This window comes from Diorhabda carinulata, chromosome 9 (genome assembly GCF_026250575.1).
Source record: "Diorhabda carinulata isolate Delta chromosome 9, icDioCari1.1, whole genome shotgun sequence".
NCBI classification, from domain to species: domain Eukaryota; kingdom Metazoa; phylum Arthropoda; class Insecta; order Coleoptera; family Chrysomelidae; genus Diorhabda; species Diorhabda carinulata.
The window spans coordinates 22,669,580-22,695,783 of NC_079468.1; the positions used below are offsets into that span (position 1 = coordinate 22,669,580).

The 26,204-nt window shown below is 30.9% G+C and overlaps 2 protein-coding genes across 11 annotated transcripts; one reads left to right on the forward strand and one right to left on the reverse strand.

Moving 5' to 3' along the window:
* On the forward strand, positions 1-9,227 carry LOC130898082 (uncharacterized protein F13E6.1). Of its 9 annotated transcripts, XR_009059830.1 has the most exons (7): positions 15-510; positions 884-1,136; positions 2,606-2,665; positions 3,062-3,191; positions 5,601-8,571; positions 8,638-8,753; positions 9,030-9,227. XR_009059830.1 is itself a non-coding variant. In XM_057807125.1 (6 exons), exons 1-6 carry the CDS (start codon positions 123-125, stop codon positions 5,712-5,714), a joined length of 972 nt encoding a protein of 323 aa, XP_057663108.1. In that variant the 5' UTR covers positions 15-122; the 3' UTR covers positions 5,715-6,060. The 9 variants fall into 9 exon arrangements, 6 of the variants coding, with proteins under 6 accessions (XP_057663112.1, XP_057663108.1, XP_057663110.1 ...); XR_009059829.1 differs by having other exon boundaries at positions 5,601-8,753; XR_009059831.1 differs by having other exon boundaries at positions 8,638-9,227.
* LOC130898081 (lysosome-associated membrane glycoprotein 2-like) lies at positions 7,189-26,023 on the reverse strand. Of its 2 annotated transcripts, none has more exons than XM_057807124.1 (5): positions 25,787-26,023; positions 22,693-23,295; positions 21,700-21,891; positions 19,388-19,529; positions 7,189-7,282 (listed from the first exon to the last, which is right to left on the reverse strand). In XM_057807124.1, the coding sequence occupies exons 1-5, from the start codon at positions 25,842-25,844 to the stop codon at positions 7,258-7,260; spliced, it is 1,020 nt and encodes a 339-aa protein (XP_057663107.1). In that variant the 5' UTR covers positions 25,845-26,023; the 3' UTR covers positions 7,189-7,257. The 2 variants fall into 2 exon arrangements, with proteins under 2 accessions (XP_057663107.1, XP_057663106.1); XM_057807123.1 differs by having other exon boundaries at positions 7,189-14,260.
* Positions 26,024-26,204: the final 181 nt, after the last annotated feature.

Genomic DNA, 26,204 nt, shown 5'->3' on the forward strand with positions numbered 1-26,204 from the left:
ATAAAATAGTGAAAGTAACATTCCAAACAAACAACGGTATAGCTTTCTATCCGCGTAAGCATTTTAGTTCTTATGTATACTCAGTTATTTTTCCTTAAAATGTTTGACACGACAGTTGAAACATGCATAGTGATGATGATCAAAATTTAGAATATATTGAAGATCCTTACTTTAATCCCCAATATTCGAGTGCTACTCCAAGTTTAGATGAACCAGACTTGGATGAATACGATTTATTAGAAAACGAATTAGATTTGTTTGATCTGCGTCAGTTGGATTTTGATGAGGTTAACCACAGCAGTTTGTATTCGTTTCAAGAAGAATCTGAATCGGTTAATGTCGAAGCTGAATTTTTTAATGTGAAACGAGCGAATTCGATTGTTAGGGCTTTTTTTAGAAACAAACTTAAAAAACAAGTGCGTGTAACATATTGTGATCTTACTAAACCTTATTTAGCCAAATTACCAAAAGACAGTAATTTTAAAAAATACTTAGATATTAGTACTAACGGTAAGTAATATAACAACGTACAATTTTTACAACTGACAACGTTTTTCTACTAGTTTATTAAAACTTGTTTAGTTTTTTACTAACGAATTTCCAATGTTTTCATGCTAATTTAATTGAGCTCTGTTGTGTACAACAGAAATACAAAGTCTAGTGAATGGACTGCTGATTACAATGTCTATTGTACAATATTTTAATCCTAGGATGAGTTGTACACTTGCTGTCACATAGTTGTTGCAATTTCTTTATTTTAAAAATTGAAATTTCGCGAATAAAATTGTAATTATTGGTGGATTTACAGTGAGCAATTTATTCTAACTTTCTACCACAATTTCCCAAATTCATTTCAAACAAATTTCTATTTTATTTTGAGAAGAAGAAGCTATGGCCGTGTCGGAGCACCCGATCCCCGATCTTTCACACCTTTCTAGTGAAGAAAAGGAAGAACAAGAACGACTTTGGAGAGAAGAACTGGCCACAGTTGAAGACGAAATTTCTACGTTGAGAACAGTACTGGCATCAAAAATGCGTCGTAGCGCCGAATTGAAAAGGAATTTAGGTATCACTGTATGGAAAGAAGTTTCTGATGACATCAACCAAGGCATTAAGAATGTAAAAGAAAGTAATGTGTAAGTATAATTATTTTTCGGTCGAAAACTAATTTTCCGTTAGTTTAGCCTGCTAATATTTGAATAGTAATGAGGTTGTAAACTTTTTGAGACTTCAAGGTCGTCTTTCAAGACCAAGGTCCAGGACTAACATAGAGGGCGGCCCTTTTCTAAAAAAAATTCTTGGTATACAAAATTACATAATTTTGTAGGAAACAAATAAATTCGTGCAGATTTATCGAGTTATGTATAAAGTTTCACTTTATATGCAGTATTGAGACAATTTTTTATTGATACAATTTGTTTTAATGATATTATAACTGATTTTTTGAAATTTTATATCAAGATTCATTGCATAAATTATTTTTTTACTATTATTTGCCCCCCTCCAGAGCCTGGTACCCTAGGCATAAAGACGGCCCTGTAAGACTAATAGTTTAAAGCTTGTATCTCTTGATATGGTAAGTGTTGGATAATGTTAATTTCAAAAATGTAGGTTTAAAAAAATATAGTGTGCAATAAACTGCAATAGTTGCAGCATATACTTTCTTTAGGCTTTTTGCTGACTAGGTTTGATCTACTTTGTCATTAATATTTTCAATTAACTTCATGATATTAATCTAAATATTTTTTTTTTTCAATATTTTGAGCAACTTAATGAAATAATAAAATTGAGAAATTGGAAATAGAAAGCGGATACTTTTATATTTATATAATATAAATTCTTAGTTTCCAAAGTATTAATTTCACTGAAAAGTATATGTGAAGTCCATATAACAAAACAACCGAACTACCGGGAAAAATCAAGAAAAGCTGACACGGGTACATACGAGAAAGTCGATTGTTTACCCCACGGCTGTAATTTTGATGTAGATCAGCTGTTTTCTTATATCGTCTAATATATTAAAAGATTAATATGAAACCATAAACTTCATTTATATAAAAATATTTTGTTTATAATCGTAACAATTCAAGTTTTAATGAACGAAGAGAATGGATTTCATTTAAATCGGGTGGAATTTGTAAATTTGGTTAAATTTTATTAGGCTTTTTTTATTACCAAAAGATTTTATGCACTTTCTTTCTCAAAATACTTTCATTTTGTTTATAGAATTTCTATTAGGAAATGCATGTTTTTTGTTATTTAATGGTTCAATGATTTACTGTTTACTTTTTTTTTGATTTCATTATACCTTATTAGAATTAATATTTTGTAATATATGATTGTTCAATTGTTCAATCCTAGATTAAACTCCCTTGGGATTGGATCTATTAAAAAAGGAATCCACTGATGCAAGACACTTTCACGTCCATTTGTAGCGGTTTCTTATAGTCTATCTATCAATTTATTTATTCAAGTATCAATTGAAATAGATCTAAAATTAATATATTAATTAATAAATTAATGTTAATGTTCAAATCAGCAAAAGTTCGAAACGCATTTTGATTATTGCATGATATCTTCTTTTATTTCTATATTTTTTTAATAGATACCAAACTGTAGAAACTAAAGTTGGTCAAGTAACAAAAGCTGTAACAGATGCTCCAATGTAAGTAGAAAGTTTGTATTCGCTTATACACGGAGTGAGATCAAAAAATAGGGTGAATCAAATTATTAAAACATAGAATTTGACTTATCCCACTTATCCAAATGTCGAATTCTCAATTGGAAGCAATTGAATTGAAATGGTTTCCATTTGCTTAACTTTTAGACGTTTTTTGTTTGTCGTAAGAGCTATAAGTCACATTGAATTGAATCTGGTGAATAAGGAGCATGCAGCTAAGCTGGGATATTTTGATAGGTTTCAAATGTGTCGCTGATTGTCTGTACACATGATTGTGTGAGATATATAATATTAATTCATCTTATTATTTGATCCCACTTTTTATTTTTTTTGTTATTATGTTAAAATGTACCAAAACATAATTCATTTCTTTTTACACAGTTATCAAAAAACTTCATCGGTTATAGGAGGTATAGCTGGAAATATCACTAATAAATTAGGCCAAATGCGACATTCCGAATCTTTTAAATCTTTTGAAGAAAAAGTAGGATCTGCATACGAGAACGTTAAGGTAAAAATAATTTTTTTTATCTAAAGATATTTGAACATCACGAAACATAATGATTGAAATGTACAGCGAGGTTTTTGTTTTAGGGGAATGTTGTCAATTTTTATGAGGTTGGTATCATTATTTAAAACTTCCATTGCTAATAATGCATTTTAATTGATAATTCTTTGCTATTCTATGTGCTTATTCTATAAACGGGTTAATTGTGGAAACATCTCTATGTGTTATTTTGTAGCTTCAGTTTTCGTTCCTTTCCAACTCTATATAAATGTTTTGCAACTCTAAATCTACTGCCTTACAAAAATCTTTCTCTCCTCATATGTTTTTTGTTGATATTCGGATCAACGGATGACTTGTCTTAGTATTCGATTCCGAAACGTTCTAGTACCAGTTATTTTTGAACCGCCTGTATACGATGTTATGGTATTTCTATTGTTCTTAATGTAATGTATCTTTGGGCTATCCAAAGATGGTTGACCATATTTTTATTTGTATTAAAACATTAAAAAACTACTTTTTATGTAATTAATTAAACAAATACAAACCGCTTTAAGTACCAAAATCCTATTGTACACAAAAGCTATAAATTATTATATTTATGGGCGTTAGAATATAAAATAAAAGTAAGTAATTTGATATGTTAATGGAACTTCAAGTGACACTTGGAATCACTTAACTATTACGTTGGTTCCATTAGGAGCGTTCAAACAACAAAAATTTCATTTTTGTATCGGGCGTTTCTTTTTTTTTTCTTTTCCACTTCTCGTTTTCATTGTTCCCCTTTTTTGTCTCTTTCTTCTACGACCTAATGCAGTGCACATCGCTCTACCATTCACCAGAACTGTGCAGTGGAGTAATTCCTATATCAGGGCCAAAACCAATAAATCCTTTCCCAACATGAAAAATATCCTCAACCCATCCAAAAAAAACCCAAAGAACCTTTCATAGAGAAAGATTTTTCGCATATCTCTTTTTCGTTAATATAATATTTCCTGGTAAATTTTCTTTTTGTATAACACCGTCTAAATAAAGGAGGGGTTCATAATTTTCTTAGACTAGACTCCTGAAACCGACTCTGTTCACGAAATTTGAAAAGTTTTGAAAAAAAATTTTAATTTTACTTCGGTAACCAGATTTAATTGTCCTTATGTCCTTTTAATTTCCTCTATTTTGATAATCAGCTCTAAGGGTGGATTTTTTTGTTTTAGCTCTCAAATTAAATTTGTGTTTTTATTATGTGGGTATTTAAAATCATTTTGTTGTGTTTTACTAGTGTATATTTGATGTATAGAGACTGCTGCAAGCTTTACTTGAAACCAATACTTTTATTTTTTTTATAATTAAAACAGAGTCGGTTTCAGTAACATGTCATCTAAAAAAAAATCAGAAAATTCTAAATTACACCTTTATTTAGAACCTATAGAATATACAAGGTGAATTATTTGAAAAATTTTTGGTTTTCAAATTTTCTAACTACTTACAACTATAAAAAAAATTATTGACAATACTTTAACAATTATTAATGGTTTATGATGCTTACTTACTAAAAAGCTTCAACCAATCTCCCCCCCCAAAAGGCAACATATTAACCATCGTATTAATAACTATTTAATCTTTAAATAAAGAATATAATCACCTTGTACACTAAACCAAAGGAAGGGGTTAGTTTTTTTCAAAAGTTTTTTCATAACTTTTACAACATGCGTCTTCGTTGGAAGATTTGTTGCAACAAGTTTAAGGGCTTTAAGTAAACTTTCCATTTTTATTTATTAATACTTAAGTAAGTGGTGTTAACTTGATTAAAACGATAGGTTTGGACTTGTTTAACAAATAAACGCGTGAGCAGTGATGCGTGGTTGGAGGCGCTACTGGCCAAGAGTAATAGAACGACAAACGAAGAAAAATATCGGTGTTGATAATCAGAGATGTTTTCATTTTTTTCTCTGAAGTCTCTCAGAGCCCCCACAGAGGTTTCGCAGTGCCTTGGGGTTCTGTGTAGCACACTTTGAGTATAGGAAGGTGGAATATTTAGAATCATTTCTAGTGCAGCTATTAGGCAGGATTTAATGGTTCCAGTTGCACATTTGCAAGTCTTTTTTCAGTGTATTTTTTTGGAAGAAAATTTCTTCTGGAATAATTATTTTCAGTCATCACATAGTTAAAGGAAGGTATATAATTATTAAAAGTACTTTGTAAATAATTTGTTTATTGTGATTTTTAATCATAATTTCATTCAAGTCCAAATTTTTTCTTCTCTACATTACACCTTAAGACCTAAAGTGATTATTATAATTCATCTCGACGTTTCTATTAAAACTTACATTGGTAGACTGTAATTAAACGATTAAAGATTTCACATTGATATATTGTATTACATTTTCTGTTATTAATATTTGATATTCTTATTTTTAGACTAAAGTCGTATCTCGTTCCGGTTCCAATCACAGCATAGACGAAGCTGGTAGATCTCGTTCAGGGTCATCAGTTGCTAGTCCAACAATTCCCGAAGACAAACCATTGGCGTAGGACGTTAAAATCACTTCTTATATCATTTAATATTATTGATAATACGCCAGCCGGAAATGCCTTTATAAAGCTTGTCCATAAAAATATTAGTGCTATTTTATTTATATAAAAATGATTTTATTTTACTAATATTTCAGTAGAAGGGGCGAGATGGTATGTGAAAATAAAATTATTATATTGGCCTGTATTTTTTTCAATTTTTAACACATATTCTAATTTTGTAGTTGAAATTATTTTTTCTTCTATTAGATGTAATAAATATTAGTTTTTGTTATTTTCTGGACGTCCCTCGTAATTTTATCTAAAAATATATAATTAGAATAAAAATTAAAAAAAATCGAGTCTATATACAACTTTTTACTTATCATTTGAAAGTTGATCAACAAAATCCACTTTACTTTGCAACCCCATTGAATGTAAGCAAATTCAACTATTCATATAGTTCTACCAAAAAAGAAAATTAACATTTTTATACCGTTAATGACTTTCATCAGCCTCAATGACAAATTTCCTGAAAATGGGCTAGTTCTGAACAAGTAACAAAATTATCGATTATATCGTTAGAATAATATGAACTTCTTCATTTACCGGCGCTACGGTCCTTTTAGAATCAGAGCATTCTCAACAATCGACTGCCAATTCTTTCTGTCTTGAGCATAGTGCCTCCTGGTTGGATCAAGTCCGCCTCAACATCCTTTAACCGTCGATCTCTCAGTCTCCGTCCTCCAGGAACTCCATACATGGCTCTACACGGGTGTCAATCAGAAGGCTCCAATCTCTACATCAGACGCGCGGATAAACGCCATCAACTCTAGCTCGCCTTATATCTGTCTCCGCTCAACATTCCCCCGAATCCTCCACGCACCATTCTCGCAAAAAGGGCCAAAAATCTTTCATAGAATCTTATGTTCCCGACAGTTCAAAACCCGGTCACTTGTCATAGTCCATGTCTCGCATCCGTATGTAGCTACGGGATGGATTATTGTGTTGTAAATTGTGAGCTTTGACCTGGCTGAACTGACTCTAGACCCAGTACAAGCAGTACAGTGAACTAGGCGAACTAGTTCTATAGCACTGATACTAAGCACAGCGCTGGTTCTGCTACAAAGAACGCTTTGGTGTACACTTCTAGTTATGCCAAGAACAAAACTATTTATTTATCGAGTTCGATGACTGGTGGTTGTAGTATGATTTACAGATCATATATAACCTTTTTGTACGGAGTGGCTTTCGCCTAGTGTCATTTTCACAACAGAAAAGCAACATTTCATAATAATTCTAATCGTGTTTGTATTGTACATTCCTCCATTATATTTTTCATAATCTCCTTGGATTTTTATTATTTATCTAATATTTATTTAAATTAGAAAAATGACCTGTTGTAATGTTGATAACATTTGTAACAATTCTCTCCTCTGTCCAAACCCATTTTAATTAAATTGAAATAGTTTATAGTATAAATAAAATAACATAATGTGATTTTATAAAAATATTTATTACCTAACATTCTTAAAGTAAAGTTTCCAATAGAAACAAACAACTTTCACGGCATGTCTTCCTCGTTATTTCTGTAAATAATATATTTAAATTATCTGTTTTATAAATAAATAATAAGATCAAAACAAAAAGATAAAAAAACCATCACCTCGCTACGCTGCCCACAGAAACACAAAAACCATAGCTTCTTAAGACACTTGAGAAAGCAACTCGCAAATAGACAATTCAAAGCTTGCATAAAAATAGAATAATTTATAGTAATAACAATTTTTTTTCTATATTTGATTTAGTTAAAAAGAAACCCATGTGCCGAAGATATAACATATTAGTTCCTGCAAGACAAAAAATACATTGCAGTTTATATTAATTTCGTGTCATTTTTAATTGCAGTTGTAGACATTAGTTTTGTTCGAGGATCAAATTTAGAATCGATTCCGAATTAGTTGGCATCCAATTTAAGATCGCTGTAATGCGCATGCTCCATTACGAACAAATAAAGAATGTTGATTTACTGCGAACGATAAACCACTGAATTAAAATTTTTATCCCCTAATAAAAACTATAGAACTGCTATGAGTGATTCGAAGTCGATTGACTCGCGAAAACGAAATTTTTACAGAATCAATCACGTGAACAAAGCTATAGTTACTTTTAAGGTTTGTTCTTGGTAGCCATACTGAACGACCAGTTCATGAGTGTATAGAATTATTTCGATTGGATACAAAGAACGATATAGTGCAGAGAGCAATGGAGCATTCGTTATATTTGAGATTATGTCATTCAGGCCTTATAGTATTAACAATAATAGAAAACGCTTTAGTACTTTTAGCTAGTTCTCTTGCACTGCTACTAAGAACAGCAACACTAGCGCTGGTTCTGCTGCAAAGAACACTTCTTGAACTAGTTCTGCCCGTGCAGCTGTCAAGAACAAGCCTATAGTTTAACAACTAAACAAATGTCAAAAAGGTCAGTTGATTGGAGCGAAGACCAAGAAAGTGATTTGCAGATTGCTGCTTTGAAAAGCGGAGTGCTTGTGGAGGTAGAACAACAAGATGTTTTTCTTTCCTATTTATTTGACTTTGCTTGTACACATTTACTAAAATATCTCGTTTTGTGTATGGGGAAATCACCAAACTCGTAAAAAAATAAAAATGAGCTTATCATAAAACACCTTGACACCCATTGAATTGATAAGATTTCAAGTAGGTACACGAATTTGTAAATTTCAAGTGTTCTTGATAAATATTTTAGAAAAAAATAATGACAAGATAGGGGAAGGACATATAAATTGATATCTATAAAAAATAAAACCATCATTTAAGCAACAACAGTAGAGAAACATACCAATCAATTATCAAATGTAGTAATCGACAAGGCTTCAAGGTGATATATACAGTAATCATTTTATTATATTACACAATTTTAGATAGAAATCAATGTTTGAATCATCAGCTGAGCTTCATCTAAGCGTTCTTTAAACAAGATAGCTTTGATAACAAGAAATAGAAGAAACCACAAAAACCACTAATAGCAGCAAAAGAGGTAGGTCTGCACAATAATGACAATATAAAGTTCTTTGGAGCAAAAAAGTGTGTACTGGGCTTTAGTTTTGTTTGCGCATCACGATTAGAATCATTTCTAAACCAACTCAGATCGCGTTTGTTTAGTTTAGGAATCGAGTCATGGTTTTATATGACTATTATAGAACCACAAAAGTTTAAGTACTACGTATGAGCAACTCAATCAAATAATCAGACCCTCACTGATTCGAAAATCTAATGCTCGAACAAAGCTAATATATAAGAATATTTTTCACAGAATCAAGCAACATCTTCCAGTTTATTCCTTGTGGTTTTCTTGCAACCTGGTAATCGCTTTCATCAGCCAAATGGCCCACGATAGGGAATAATGCACACAGGAAACATACCGAACAAATCCTATATCAGGACGACGAAAAATTAATCAAATCCAACATTGAATTTAATATTTTTTGCTAATAAAACGTTAAGAAACGAATAGTATTGTTTAAATTTAGTGGAATATAAAAAAAAAGTTTGAGTTTGATTTATGTGAAATGTGAAAATGTTAAAAAAGCCGAGGCAAAATTCGTTCGGGAGATTAGATAAATACCAGAGTCGCACTGGCTCAGATGCTGTTTATGAAATTATATTCATATAGAGTATAAGATCTTTAGAGAATTTGATTTCCATTGATAAACCTAAAATATGTAATTTTGTTTACATTGACGAGGACTGCAAAGAAAATTTCAGTTGTTTTGGCATAGTTTCACCAAATTACGAGGTACGTAAGAAATTATCTTCCAATTCTAATACACACTGATTGCACCGTCAAAAGTAATTTGTACGGAATTAAAACTCATACTGACGAAGCAATAAATCGGTCAACCTTCCGGTAAATACAACGTTGCCAGATCTTCCGCGGTGTCGCCAGTCTCAATAATTTTCTCACACACATATTGTGAGTATTTGTAACAGAAAATCAGAATTACAAACCAAACATCATCGGATCGTTTGAAGCATAATAAAAAGTTTCTGCAAGAAAGTTTTTTGGAACTTGGTTGACGATTTTTTTGTGACTTGAATATTTTTACTGGTTTTTTTCTAATAAAAGTAAAAAAATTAAACTATAATACTCGTATATTTATTTAAATACAACCTAATTAACAATAAGAAATACAGATAGTGATAAATGTTTGTACCATGAAAGAAAAAAAATTTTTAAACACATTTATAACTAAGTCCATAGTGAAAAGCTAATAATATCACAATTTCATATGAATCGTTTTATATTTTCAGTCTTAAGAGTGATTTGAAAATGAACTAGTTATAAATTATCATCCTCGCACAAAAATTATACGTCAAAATATATCTTTTAAAAAAACTGTTCAATAGTGGATTGGTTTTGGAAAAAATTCACCCATTTTGACATAACCTCGATAAGAAAACTGGAAATACCCAAAATATACAGGAGAGTTGTTCTTTTATTCAAAATTTGATCGCAAAGTATGAGGACCAGGAATGCAGTAGGTGACTGGTGTGCGAATTAGGCGACTACGCATCTTCCCCGCTCACTTTCAATTTCAAAAAGTCATTTCCTGTCGAGGTACAGCACATAAACATGTCTATCGTTATTGATTCTCCCGCCAAATTTTAATTGCGGTCTGTTAAACGTTTCTTGCAGGCAGAAGGCAACAGCGCAACGAAAATGAGTCGAGTGCCTGTCTGTCAAGGACGCACGTCTGCCACTACAGACGACATTGTTAACCTGGAGGTTAGGGAAACTCGAAGGTTCACCATAAATGAAATATCGATCGGAAATCGTCGATTGGTTACACCTTTGGAGTTTCTTGACCTTTACAATACTGATGAAGAAGATTTTTTGACATTTATTGTGACAATCACAACAATGGATGGAAAGTATTCAAACGAATCTTCAACAGATTATGGCAACTGTTTTGTGGAATCAAATATGTGTGTGTGGAGTTTATGTAGCCTGGAACAACTATTAATGCAGATTCATATTGTGGAACTTTGCGACGTTTACGGAGAGCTATTCAAAACGAACGAAGAGCGCTTGTGTAACCCAATGACTCCTTCAGCAATTTCAATTGGACATTTTCGAAAAATCCATCATACAGTCCCGACTTAGCAACGTGGGTAGCAGTGGTTTGAAGGGCGGCGCTTCCACATTGGCGCGGAGCTCAAAGAAACTCTCACAACTCGCATCAAATCATTTTATGAAGAGGGTATTGCAAAGATTGTTCACAAATATGACAAATGCCTTAATCGTCAAGGTGATTATGAAAAAAAAACCTTTCTTTTGGTAATAAAATATTTTTTGTGTATTTTCCCGTCTATTACTTTTCACAACCCACTGGAAGTTGGAAAAAAACAACCCTCGTATATATATTTGAAATTATATTGACTATATATAATTGATTTCCGCTAAAAACACGATTTTCTAATTTGCAAACAATAATTTATTTAAATTAATATTCATCTAAAGGCTTTTATGATAAGTTTGTAAAATAATATGGTAGATGTTTTACATCGTTGCCACGTTCTAGTTTCTTTCCCTGTTATTGTGATTAAATGAAATAATTAAACCTGATGTAAGGTTAAAATGAAATATTCGGACATAATTGGCTTATTTTGATAACAATACAACATCGATAACACGGGTACCAACTTCTAAAATGTCATTTTCCCCGATACGTGAACAATCATTCTTTAGGTATTTAGATTTTGTTTAGTGGCTACAAATGTCAAAGTTGCAAACTTGACATAAAAGCTCTCAAAGATTACAAATACAGAATTTAAAATCGATTTTGTGACTAAGTAGCTTTCAAAATGTTTATTTGACACAACGAAATTGAAATATTTAATTATTCCATAATAGCATCTTAATATTTTCTATGTGTCCTAGTGTTAGAGTAATCTACAGTCGTGAGCGAAAAGATCGATCGAAGCGTCACCCCTGTAGTCGCAAGTCACTGGCAAAAGAACTGAACACGAAAATGTATTTTCTTAATAAAATCTTAACAGTGCAACAATATATTATGATCGGTTAGGAATAATTCTTATTGAAAACGGATACAACAAGTGATAAAACTGCGCAAGCGGTCACCCTATTACTACAAGGCCATAGTTAACAAGAAGTGGCCAGTGTTGTTTCTAGATTTTACCGTCGTTACAAAGATATTGATAACTTTCATCAAAGATGCGGTTCCGGAAGAAAAATGTGCATATCGCTGTGAAATAGCGCGCTCACTGATGTTCCAGTTCAACAAGAGTTTAGAATGGTTGGATAATCAGAAGAAGACTTAAGGCTTGAGCCAAAGACCTGCTTCTGGCCCCAAATTAATCCCTTCTACGATTTGTCCGAGAACACGTTAATTGGACCGACGAACCATGGGGCTCTGTTCTCTTCTAGAAGAGGACGAGTCCAGAGAAGACTTTGAGTGTTGCATAAAAGGAAACGTGCCTTTTGAAGGAGATTTTTGGATGGTTTGTTTGGTGCGTACTCGAGTCGATTTTTTTGTTCACGAGTGTATAAAGTGCGCTTGTGTTTTATAAAAGCAAAATTTGAGAATATGTTTTAAAAATATCGTGAATTCATTATCAAAAAGTGGAAGTAAACGTGTATAGAGTTGATAGTAGTAATAAAAATTTTCTTTAATAGGTAACCCATAAAAGTCACCATTGTGTTTTTAAATCATTAATTAAATTAAATAAAGTGTATGTAGAGTACTGTTTACGTGTATTGTTTTTGTTATATCACAACAAAAATCACTTGGTTTCAATGATAATATATCATCAACGAAACTCAAATTACAATTTTAAATAAAATAAATTAAATATAAAGCCCAGCATATAATAATAAATACCCTCTTGTAGTTAAATTAGTTATGTTGTTTATTATAATATCCATAAATAAATAGTTGATTTTTTATTCTTCATTCGATTTACTTGTCAATTTGACAAATAAATAAATGCATTTACCACAAGATTTTTATGCATTGAAGGGTGTAGGGACGAAAAATTCGTACATTTTTAGACAGTTTAGCAAATAAAATATGCGTTTTATAAACAAAATCAAAATCTGAAAAATTAGTTTACTTTATAAGAATAGGAATAGACAAACAGTTTACGACATCTGTCGGCGTATTGAGACAGATATTTCGACTGAAAGTAAGTCAGGGATCAAGCAGAAAAGCCAAAAAAAGAAAACAGGGGAGTCAGTTTGCGAAAATTGGACAGAAAATTCAAAATCCACAAGAAATATGTAAGCAACGTTATAAAGGTATAAATGTAGTTCTTCAGAAAGGGGGTGGAAGTGGTCCTAAATTTCCACTCGCACTACGCACTCAGCCATTGTTAATATTCAGGCGTCAGTCGGCGTTGTGCTACAGCCACGTAAACACGACCGCCATTATTGATGCACCCGCCAATTATCAATTGTGATTCGTTTTCTACAGGCTGATTTGACCAAAGTCTTGTGGGATGGTCAAGAGATATCAAAGAGGCAAAAAAATGTCTGAGGTTCAAATATTTGAGACATTTAATGCTGTATATAAGTTAAGCAAAGTGTCGGTGTCTTCTGTTTCTGATACTGACAGGATACCATTCTCTCCAACAGGAATAAAAGCATTGGTGCGAAGATGAAGACATAAATTTACCCCGTATAAGAATATGTATGCCGAGAAACAGGTATTTAGAAATAAAAAGAAATTTACACCTGAATGATGATTCCAATATAGAGAACAACCAAAATTTTTCTTTTGATAGAAAAAATGAACAAACAGTTTGGGCTTTTTGCTAAAAATATAAGCATTGACCAACAAATGATCAGATACTATGGACATCACTTTTGAAGCAATTTATACGTGGTAAGCCGATTCAGTTCTGATTCAAGTAATGGGCAATGTGCTGAAACCGGATTCTGTTTCCATGCAGAGAGAAAACAGAACCGACCTCTCCCAGTTGAAGGTCTTGGAGCCTCAGTTATTCTAAAACACATTTCATTGGTTGACAACCCTACTGAGCATGTTTTTTATTTTGATAGGTTCGTTACAACAGAACCAACAAGTGCCAATTCAAAAAGGATGAAGAAATGAATGAGTTCAAGAGGGTTATAGCAAGAACCTATTTGATAACGTTTTCAATTTTTGATCCTAAGAGGTTAGGCAGACCGAGCATTCATAAACCAACCAGAAAATGTGTGCCAGAAGATATCTCATGGTCCTCAAATGGGACTTTTTTGGAAAATCGCTATTTATTTTAAAAACCGATAATGAAAATTTAAAACATTTTGTACGGATTTTTTTATCCCCACACCTATACATTAATGCAGCTGTTTATATAAAAAATAAGTTTCAGTGTAATAAATACCCTGATTCATATTTATATATGGACGTTTTTGAAAATTTCAATATATATGTATATATAAATATATATCGTGAAAATTACTTAAAACAGGACAGATTTTTCATAGGAATATAATCCGATTCGCTTCTTGTATCAGAAAACCTGAAAAATTGTTAATGTTTTCAGTTTACTTACCGTTTTGTATTGAAAACATACCAGAATCTCAAATTACAACAGAACACATTAATACATAAAGCTGTATAAAGAACGATCGTAGCGTTTTTAAATCGAGAACTATCTACTGCAAACGTTATTCAAATAAGTATTAAATCACTTAATGAGTCGTGTGACTTACTAAGTAAAATTTTATTTTTGCCAAAAACGATTCTATTCATCAAGAGCATCAATACAATCATTCCAAAGCTTCATTAACGTGTCGTGCTTTTCGAAGCCATTGCTGAGCTTTTGCAATATTTTTTTTAATAAAATAACACACGAAATTGTTTTGAAAATAACATAAACAACTTCACTTAAATGACTGTCATTTTTTTTTACTAATCGAAATGTCATGAAATTTGACACATAGTCTTTTAAAAGTTAGTACTTCATAAACGTCATATGTCAGATTTGTGTCAGTCACAGGACTTACAGAGTAATTTAATATTTAAAAACGGCTATTTTTGGGGAATTGATTGGTTTTAAATAGCTAAAACTTTACAAAAACGGAGCAATTAAGCGAAACCTGGGTAGATTCTATTAAAATATCCCTCGACAAAAGATATTAGCTGCTGGTCGATTGTCAACTTCAAATACATTACATGTGTTTTATGAACACGTAAAATTTAACCAAAACATGTTTAGATCTTATTTCTATTTTTTTTTTTCATGAAAATAGAAGTTTTACTGAGAAAAATGCCACTGGGCATATATAAGCTGAGATACAAATAAGTGAAAAATCATCTTTTTTGAAAATTCAAAAATGTCTCGAGCGCTAGATTTGCAAATATCGAGATTAAATTTTCAGGATCGTCTCCTATTTAGGTGTACTTTCGAGGAAAACAAACAACATCCAAATCTGATTTAAGGGAAATCCAGAAACAGGAGGATTGAGTTCAAGAAAATCTAGAAATGGGGAGACAGCTTAAAAAGATGGGGAATTGAGAGAACTGAGTTTACGAAGATCCATAAATGGGAAAATTGAGCTAAAAAAGATCAAGAAATGAGAAGACTGAGTTTAAGGAGAGCCAGAAAAGATTCAAGAATAAGAATACTGAGTTTAGGAAGATCCAGACACGGGAAGACTAATTTAAAGAAGGTGCAGAAATGGGAAGACTTAGTTGATAAAGGTCCAGACATGGAAAGACTGAGTTTAAGGAGATTCATAAATGAGAGGACTCAGCTCGAGTTTCAGAAACGTGGAAACTGAGTTTAGAAAAAACCAGTACTCGGGAGTACTCAGTTTAGGAAGATTCATAAATGGGACAACTGATTTTAAAAAGATGGGGAATTGAGTTTAGGAAGATCCAGAAATGAGAAGACTGATTCAAAAAATATCCAGAAATGAAAGATTCCAAAAAAAACTAGGAATTAGAGAACTGAGTCAGGAAGATCCAGAAATGAGTGGCTAAGTTTAGGACGATACAATTCATAAATGAGGACTGATTTTAAGAAAAATCAGGAATTGGAAGACTGACTTACAGAAGGTCCAGAAATGGAAAGACTTATTTCAAGCAGTTCCAGGAATGAAAGGACTGAACTTAAGATTCAGAAATGGGAAGACCGAGTTAAATAAGATCCAGAATTGGGAGGAGTGAGTTCACGAATATCTGGAAATGATTTGACGATCACAGGAGAATAGATATTTTTGAAAGATTCTTGGAATATAATAAATGAAACTATTATATAATTTGACTTATGTGACACGCGGTTTTTATATGATTTAATCATATAAAATTCACAATTAATTGATATTAAAGTTTATAACTTAAAATTACGAAATTTTCCTAAAGTTCCATTCATTAAAATTTCCTTTTAAAATCAGTTTTTCTTCCAATAATCTCTTAGGTTTCTAACGATAAATGGTTTAAATCGATTGACACTCCAGCATATTTGATGACTGGCCAAAATAAAAGTATAGAAGACTAATCTAACCTATAAAGTTTAAAATTGTATTTCTTCGTTATATTATATAAAAAGCTTGAAGCTCCCTCTATTTTAGTTTTAAAAATACGGATCTGGTATATTTACAATTCCCCATTAAAAACTCGCACACACTCCATAAAGCTGCACAAATAGGGAGGAGTTTGAAATAAAAAATAAAAACAACAAAAACAAAAGCTTTTCCCAGAAAATTTATTTCAGCTCAAGTTACACAAAAATTACAGCTCTCACAGCCAATATATATATAGTATATATATGAAAAATTTTTCAGACCTATTACCTTCCATAGCAATAACAGGGTTTTACAAAAATCTATTAAATCAAAATCTAAATTTTACCCTGTATATTATATCAAAATTCATAATGGCTTTTTGTTTGGATTTCTGATGAAATTGACCACGTATATCCACACAAAAAGCTTGTTTTTAATAAACAAATAGGGGAAGTTATTTTTTTTTTAAACAAAAGTTTATATTCGCTATAAGGCTTCTTGATACCTACCGTTCCTATATTTAACCTATAAGTAATCTAATATCTTATACTATTCAAATTTGCGTGAAATGAATATCTGTTCTATCGCAATTTTAATTTGATGAATTATTTTTTTAGTGTAAGAAGCAATTACACTGGGAATCGTTGAGTAGATGAACTATTCTTCTGCCCCTCGCGTAATTTATGCTTTTACTATACAATTACGCAGTTGTAGTATCCTCTGGAATGTTCTTAATCTATGAGAATCTTCGGGAGGGAATTGGATCAGTTTCTATATTCATTTCGATTCTCTTTTGAAGAATCTTATAGATTCGGAATATTCCATAATGGTATAGGCAAAGGGGGTAAGGGGAATATAACTTTTTTCATTTGATACTAAAAACAATATTCAACAAACTTAAAAAAAAACATGTTACAGTTAATGATTCCGGTTAATAGGATAGGTGAATCTAAAGGGGTATATTTGATTGTTATAGTAAAAAAAAATTGATTTTGCCATAAAGAACGAAGTACAGGTATTTGGAAATTGGAAATATTTTCAGAAATTACAGAGGAAAGATCATAGAAAAAAATACAAACAATCGGTATCCTAACGAAAAATGAGGTGGAAAGACATAAAGTAGACAAATTTAGAAAGAAAATTGAAGATTTTTCTTAAAGTTAAAGGGAATCATGGAAATAATTGAAAGATATTTCCTTAATTTGAAGAGGGAAGATCAAAGAAAAAAATTTAGTATAGTCAAACAACCATTATCCTAAGGAAAATTGAGGTTAATAGGCACAAACTTTAAGAATTTTTCAAGAACTTTCAAGGAATTGAAGATATTTTCAGATCTTGAAGCGAATGGACAAGGGGTCATCCACATAATACGTCAAAGTTAATGGGGAGGAAGGGTATTACCGAAATGTGACTATGTGTGATTAATAGCCAGGGGGGAGTAGTTTTGTGACGTCTACTACTAATTAAATTAGTCTTTTGTTTTTTTGGTTATCTGATTAGGTTTTAATTAGATTATTCAATAAAAATATAAGTAAAAAAATTAAGATAGACAAGAACGGGGGGAGGGGTTCGAATGTCCTAAACCTCGTTTTATTTTTGAAATAATGACACCACAAAAATATTTAGAAGACAATGGGTTTGATATATGAGGAAAAAAAGGTAAATGATAAAAATCTGATGGATAAAATACTACTTAATAAGATTATTTTGAATTTTGAAGTGTATTATAAGAAAATTTTGCAATAAATAATTGGTCAAACAGAAAAGTAAATATTTTTCTACTTATCGAATTGAATAAATTAAATAAACTTGATTATAATTGCTTCATTTTCTAGGAAAATTTAAAAAAAAATTGTCTATAATAATTGCAGGGTGCAGAATTGTAAAAGTTTTTGTTTCTGCTCACCATCAATACGTTAGATAATTTTCAACATATCGAATTGACCAAAAACTAATTATTAAAATTAACTATTATTTACACTAAGCTTTATTTAATAAGAATCGTAAAGTAATTGAAAATATTGAATCAACTTTATTTGAAACATACAATACATTTCTATAAGAAGACATAGAACCCAAAACAAAATGATTTTCACGCCTCTGAACCAAGTAGAAGGTTTGTAAATTAGGGTGATCCATTTACAAAAAAATTTTTTTTGGTACCCAAGCAAAATATAAACTACATATAGAAAAAAAAATTCTCACCAATTATAAATACTTACAATTTTTAAAAAGTTTTACAAATTTTTTTCAAATTTCTAATACTACTTTTTACAATAACGCAAACGTTGTTAAAAGCAAATTCAACAAGTCATTAACACAAAGTTTATTCAATAGGCCTTGTGGTGAATTTTATGCTCTTCGAAATCGCTTTAGAGTTTTTGGTTCAACAATAAGAGTCGTTAAAGCACAGTTTTTGAAAAAAATTTTTCTAAAGCCAATGATTTGCTTTATTGTAAAAAGTGAATATCAAAAATTTGAAAAAAAAAAAATAATGAAACTTTATTTAAATTGTAAGTACCTACTGAGAATTGATGTTAAGAGCTCAAACTTTGCGAGATTTTTTTTTCTATATGTAGATTAATATTCTGCTTAAGCACCGAAAGAAACAAAAATTTTTTCCGGAAATGAATCATCATAGTGCGTATATATATAACAATGCACAAAAAAATAAAATCACCAACACCAAAACGAAACAAAAACAGATAATTGTCAAAACAATAAAATGATTAAATGTTGTAGTAACGCCCGTCTTAATAAAATTAATATGACGAAATAGATTTCGTTTATAATTAAACAAGAAGTATCCGGTAAATCCCAGAGGTATTATTAGAATAAAAATCAAAAACAAACTGTTACCAAACAAAAATATTTCGTCATATTCTTACAATTAAGACACGAAGTGATAAGTTTAGCCCCGAAAAGCTCAAAATGAAATTTCGAAAAATAGACCACACTTTCTCACTCGTATAGTATTAGCTCAAATCATAACTAATTTATTATATTTCTTTATATCAAAAATTAACGAATACTAATCGAGTAAAAAGCGACGTCTAATAATATTTATTTATATTAAGATCGAAATGTCACTAATGACACTCCCTATCTGCGAGCTGTGGAGTGTTTTTGCAACTCACATTGAAAGGTATCCTCTAGCCTGGCAACGACGTCTTCCATATAGGTAGGCGACCAATACTACCACTACAAGAATTGCTAGGACGCAACCAACTACGATCGGGACGACGTCCGATGTTATATTCGATGCTTCACAATCGATGGCTGGAAATAGAAATATGATATATAATTAGGGCTTACAAAATAACGCAGATTTTTTTCTCCAATTACATAATCGAATTTTGACAGAGAATTGAAGATAACAGATCATAGAAAAAATGGAAGTAGAGGCACAAGATCATTATCGGAAGAAAATTAAGGTTAAGAGGCACAAAGCAGAAGAATAAACATCATAGAAAAAATTAAAAAACAAACAAATAATCAGTATCCTAAGGAAAATGGTGGTTGAAAGAAATAAAGTAGAAAAATTTTGGAAAAAAATTGAAAATTTTTCAAGGAGTTAAAATTAAGAAATCATAGGAGGAGTTTTTGGAAAGAATTTGAAAATTATTCAAGAAGGGAGAAAATTGAAGATAATTTATCAATTTAAAACAATCAGTTCATAGATGAAATTTTGCAAAGAAAATTCAAAATATTTCAATCATTTAAAGCAAACAGGTCACAGGAAAAATGAAAATAAAAACAAACAATCATTATCCTAAGGAAAAACTTAGGTCGAGAGATACACATTAGAAGAATTTTTTTTGTCTACTACACTTTAATTTTAGTTAAGAAAATTATGAGCATAGTAGTTCCCCGTGGTCGTAGAGACACCCCGGTCCTATCGACTCGCCAAGTTGATACATTTGAACTCTATTTTAGACGTCTTCTAACCATTATTTGTAAGATTTAACAAACGATAAAATAAACGGCGGGGATTCCCCTTCGAAGTGACACAACCTGTCCGCTAGTCGCAAGGCTACTCTACATGCTACCCCCGGCCCCACAAGGGAGTCACTTGATAGCAAGCGCATATTTTGGGTCTCTTATAAAAATGACCTTCGTACATTTTTACTATGTTTTTTAGTTTTATTGTTCCTATAAAACGATTCCAATGCTTTGACGGTTGATTACAAAACTTCAAAAACAAAACTACGTATCTAGAATGTTTATAAAATTATGAAATATCTAAAATTGATCAGTAACTTGAATTATTTATTGTTAATAAAAATACCTTGAAACATTTATATATAAACTTAATCGTTAGATAAGAGTATTAACTGTGAAAATGTGTAAATCACACAAGCATATCTAAAATTAAATCAATTTGGCGCCTCTGTAGACTGATAAGATTAATCAAAGTTAAAAATGTGGTTTGAAATATTTTTTCCTATTATCAAGAGAATGTATATTATATTTAAACGGATTCAATAATACACTGGACATTAGTGTGACGTGAAAATTTCGAAAAAATCGTTTTCAATAAAAAGAATAAAAAAAACTTGAGTGATATCATAAATGTTGGTACAACAGAAAATATTAACTTAACCTACAGCATTCCAACAAGCTTACTGAACACACTGTTTACACAAACATTCACAAATACACTGTCTGATGTGCGTTTCGATAACCAAGTCATCATCTTCAGAGACTGAAGGTAAACTGTCTCTTCAGTCTTTGAAGACGATAACTTGGTTATCGAAACGAGCGTCAGAAAGTGTAATTGTGAATGTGTAAACAGTGTGTTCAGTATAAATATTACCAACGGTTCCAGAAATTCCAACATGCTGTCAAAATGGAAACAATGTGACCGTTGGGAGGCAAACAAAAAATTTTTCTCTTAGTTTTGTTACTTATTTCAGTTTTTTGAATGGAATGATTTAATAGTTTTATTAAATTAAATACTTTAAATCTCAAGTATGCCTCTGAGGTTGCCTCTATTGAGAATATGAAATATGGAAAATGATTCTAATCTAGTGGAAGAAAACATTTTGACGAGTAATAGAAAATGTTGTCAAACAGATATTACCATGGAAAATTTAACTGAAACTTTTCTCTTTAACATTGACTATTGATCTATATCCAGTTTCATGGATTGCTACTATGGATGGAAAAGTGGGAAAATATCTAAAGGACTAACAATCTATTTTCCCTTGGTTGGTGATTGCTTTTCAAAAAATGATTTAAATCATTTAAAAAATTGAATTCTTGTTTTTTAAGAAAGCAAGTAAAAAAACCCAAATCGTCGACATTAGTAGGAATTCGAATTAGAAAGGAATTAGAAAAAGAAGTTTCGAACTTGGAAATTCAATAATGACAATTTTTCCTCAAGATTTATGAAGATTCGTATACATAAATACTGCGGGGGTCAATAAAATAAATTAAATATACTTACCATCATAGAAATGATGTCCTGTAACATTCGAGAAAGCTTGGAACTGCGCATGACTAATGTGTAAATAAGCAACTGTGTCATTTTCATGTTCCTTGGTAAAGTTTAGAGTTTGAAGTTTAGCGCATTTGTACGAATGATCCAATAAAGTTTTGAATTCGGGTTTCTCGTGAATTAAAGTGTTATTTTTGGTACCTGTAGGGAAAAAATGAACATTATTTAGATTAAAGTTGTAATAGATATTTTATAAAATTTATATTTATGTAAAAAAGCGATTTTCGTATAGATCAAGGGTGGCCAAACATTTAAAAAATAAAACTGCTTACATAAACCATGAAATAACATATGTTTAATTATATAAATTCAAAAAGAAAATTTTTAAAAAGGGTTCATGTAAATAGAATGATAAAAATGACTTGAACAAATGTTATAGTTACATTTTATGAATTTCAATGTTGCTGTGAATAATTTCATTGCAATTATATTTTTGTACAATAAAATATATCACAATTAGGGACAGATAATATGGTATTTTGATATGCATGTGGTGAGTGATCTATTAATTCATATAATTATCAGATTTTTCAAGTAATCTTTCAATCTTAAAGTAAATAATTAATTCTGATGAACCGACTAAAGCAACTTAATTTGAAGGTTATATTTCAATAAAAACCCAAATTAATAAATCGAACTTTTTCCAAATTCTAGTACAAAATATGTTAAATTTATTATCATAGATCCAAACTCAAGATCAGTTATTGATTCAGCATTTTGTATTTATGTCAGTTAATGTGTACTAACTTGTTATAACATTAGAGACTGTTTTTATTTAAAAGACAAATGCTAAAATCTAAATGAGTGGAAAACATAATGAAGATTAACAGACTCTAAAGCAGAATAAAACAAATTAGTAGCAATAAACTTGAAAATTTTGATTGATAATAAATATGATACAAAGTAATTTCGAAATATATGAATTTTAATATAAAAACTTACCATTCAAAGATACCCTGATGAATTCCAAATCGAATTTTTTCTCAGTAGCATTTTTGGTAAAATTCATTGTTATAACATTTCCATCCCATCTCAAATTCAAAATATCTGTATTGTTACCGCAACTACCATCAGACGTAGCATTTACAGGAATGTTAATTTTCTTCGATGTAGAATTCACCACTAACAATTCAATTTGGAAAGCTGCATCTATTACCAGACATGTATAATTCGATTTGTCATAATTCAAACTCCAATTACCTGTAGAGGGGTTGGGAAGAGGTGTCGGAGAGGGAGTAGACGTTGGAACAGTGGTAGATTTGCTAGTTGGAGAAGGAGTGGTTGTTGGATTAGGTGTGGTTGTATTAGGGGCAATAGTAGTTGTATTTGGGGAAATAGTAGTTGTATTTGGGGAAATAGTAGTTGTTTTTTGGGAAATAGTAGTTGTATTTGGGGAAATGGTAGTTGTATTTGGGGAAATAGTAGTTGTTTTTGGGGAAATAGTAGTTGTATTATTAGGATTCGAAGTGGTAATTGGACTGAATGTCGAATTGGTAGGAACTATAGCTGTTCCCCTTGTATTTGGTTCTGGAGGAAGTACCTTCTCTAAAAAATTAGAAACTGATCAACACATTTGCTTTGTGAAAAGATATTTAGAGAATAAAAATAATATATAAGAGTTATTTTATAAATTCAAACATTAGTGTAAAATGTGGTAAATTAACTTGTGAGACAATTGCTAGATAAGTTACAATAGCAGGTGTGACACGGTCATATCCCACGACAACACTTAAGCCATTTTAGACTTGTCCCCTTAAGACCTTCATAGAAAGTGAAGCAATAAAGGCATACAAGGAATAGAACAAGAAACCCGACGACCTGAATAGGCACCCCAGTAATCTAAAGGAATGTGTGATACCCATAGATAAGATCATGGACACCATGTCTTCCAAACATGCTGCACACAACTTAATTACCGCAATGCAAAGATATTCATCCTATCAGATAGCAAAGCAGCTCTGCAAGCACTTGATAAAATTGAGTCAAAGCTAGTATGAGACTGTATCAAATTTTTTTAACTCAATGGGAGCAAACAATAAAGTTTTTATCATCTAACAAAAAAAGATGGGGTATTTCCTTTCATAGGACCACAACCTTAGGTTTCCCAACAAGTCATCCAGTCACAATCATAAAGAAGTCGAAAAACGAAGAAACAGGAAATAAGATCCCAGGTCTGAAACAATTGAAAATATTTCTTTCCTATTCCACCAACTGGTCTAAAAAGCTTGTTTCATTGAACAACACAACACTGACCATTTGAAGAATATCTTAGTAATTCCTAACAGCTTTTATCGCTTCTCTAAGGATCCAAAGAAAACTGTCTAAAGCCTCCTTTGTGAATTCGAGGCAATCCATAAATAGAGACTGCCATACTTACATTCAAGGTTTTTAGAACCAGAAGAGTTAAACCGCATATCCCCCAAACAGCTCACTTAGCAAAGTCGTTGCTGCCTGACTGGTGAACAGTCCAATGTACACAAGAGATCAATAGGTCAAAATGTTAAAGAGGTAGATCACGACCTTACGCCCTAGCTCATCTAATCTAATCTAAAAGGTCTCATATCAAAAATCACAATAAATATGATGGAAATAAAATATTCAAGAAAGTTATAATTTTCTGAAAATTGAAACTGCAGGCTCGCCAATCAAGAATGAGATCCTGTAAAAACCAGCTACAATGTCAAAAATACTGCAAGGATGCTTTATTGAATGATATACAAGATACAAACACAAATCTAACTGGCCAGAAGTAAAAACACATAAAATTAAATGAGAATTTTCTTTTCTTCCACTGAATGTACCTATTGGTTTCAGATTTTAATCATTAACAAAACCATTTGAACTCAACTAGTTACTTCTTGTGTAGGTAGAAGAAATAAAATTCTAAGATTTTAAAACATTTTTTCAGGTTCTCATGTACTTGGGAAACATGAACAAATTGATAAATAAGCGAGACTATTAACCATGAAATCTACCACTGGAAAACTAGTTTCTAATGAACGAAAGCATTGAAGCTAATTCGAATGTTTAGTATGAAGATATAATGCAACAAAAGCAATCTCAAATACTTCCCATGATAAATAATTTGACCACATCATGATAAGTTCTTTAATGAGTTACCTCATCCCTACCTAAATTCTCAATAACAAAACAAAAATGAGAAGAACTAGTTGGATGATGTAAATAAGCAGATTGGAAAGTAATTTTCAACAAAAAAGTTTTATCAAACAGAGAACAAACAATACTATATGTGTTGTTATGATTACTTATCAAAATTATTTTTATAAATAAGAGTGCTGATATTAGAAAGAACTTAAAACCAACATTTTGTTTTATAGACAATTTAAAAACTACTAATTATTCAAATTATTAATCAACATATTATACATAAATAATCTAAAATGTGCTGCAAAATGTGATAAATAATGTACAAATGTCCACTTTATCTTGGTATAAAAATATTGTATTGAACAAAACAATAAAATATATTTGAGAACAAATTATTAGAAAACTTCATCTTTATTATAACATATATAATAAAAACGTTATAACAAAGGACATGCATTCATCATTAACTGCTTGTTTGTGAAAACCCACGGTTCTAGGAATATTACAATGAAACAACAAAGTTGATTTTAGATGTAAAAATATAATAAAGAATGATCAATTTTCGTGTTTTTACGTATCATTTCATATCATGCCACAGTATTACTTGCAGATAAGAGAATACACAACAATTAAATCATATCTACAATACCAGACAATATCTACTATACCAGATGTTGATTCGACTCTGAAAATATCATAAGTCGGATTATAATGGATATTCTGATAAAATTTTGGTAATTATATACGTTAAACAACGTCTGATCAATTAATATAAATAAAATCAGAAAAATTCAACTATAATTCTTGTTTAATCAACAATATCCTCATACTATGTAGTTAAACAAAAACGTAGTATATAAAAAAACCAACTATGACAAGAGCTCATATCCCCATAGCAAAATGTTACGTTCGCTTAAAATTTTCTTACCTGATACGCTCAAACAGACAAAAAATGAAAACACTATTAATATCTTTGAATATTCCATATTTTCCTTAATTGTTAATATCTATAATTCTACAGAAGACAAAACAAAGGTACAAGATGATCTGTCAGAAATTTATAGTTGAGAATAGAAATGGGAAATGAACCGCTGGAATCAAACAACGTTTGTGTTGTGAAATCGGAATGCGGATACTATATTGCGTTCGACTATGGAGTACTTCATCTGTCAATCGATAGAACTAAAAGATTTCATTTGGATAAAAGTTTATGTCAACAATATAAAAAATACTAAAATAAATACTACTCAATATTCGATTTTGATGAGATGCTGGAAAGAGGTAAAAAAATCTTCAATCAGAAGTTTACTATAAGTTTTCTTTCAATAATAATAAAAATTTGTTCG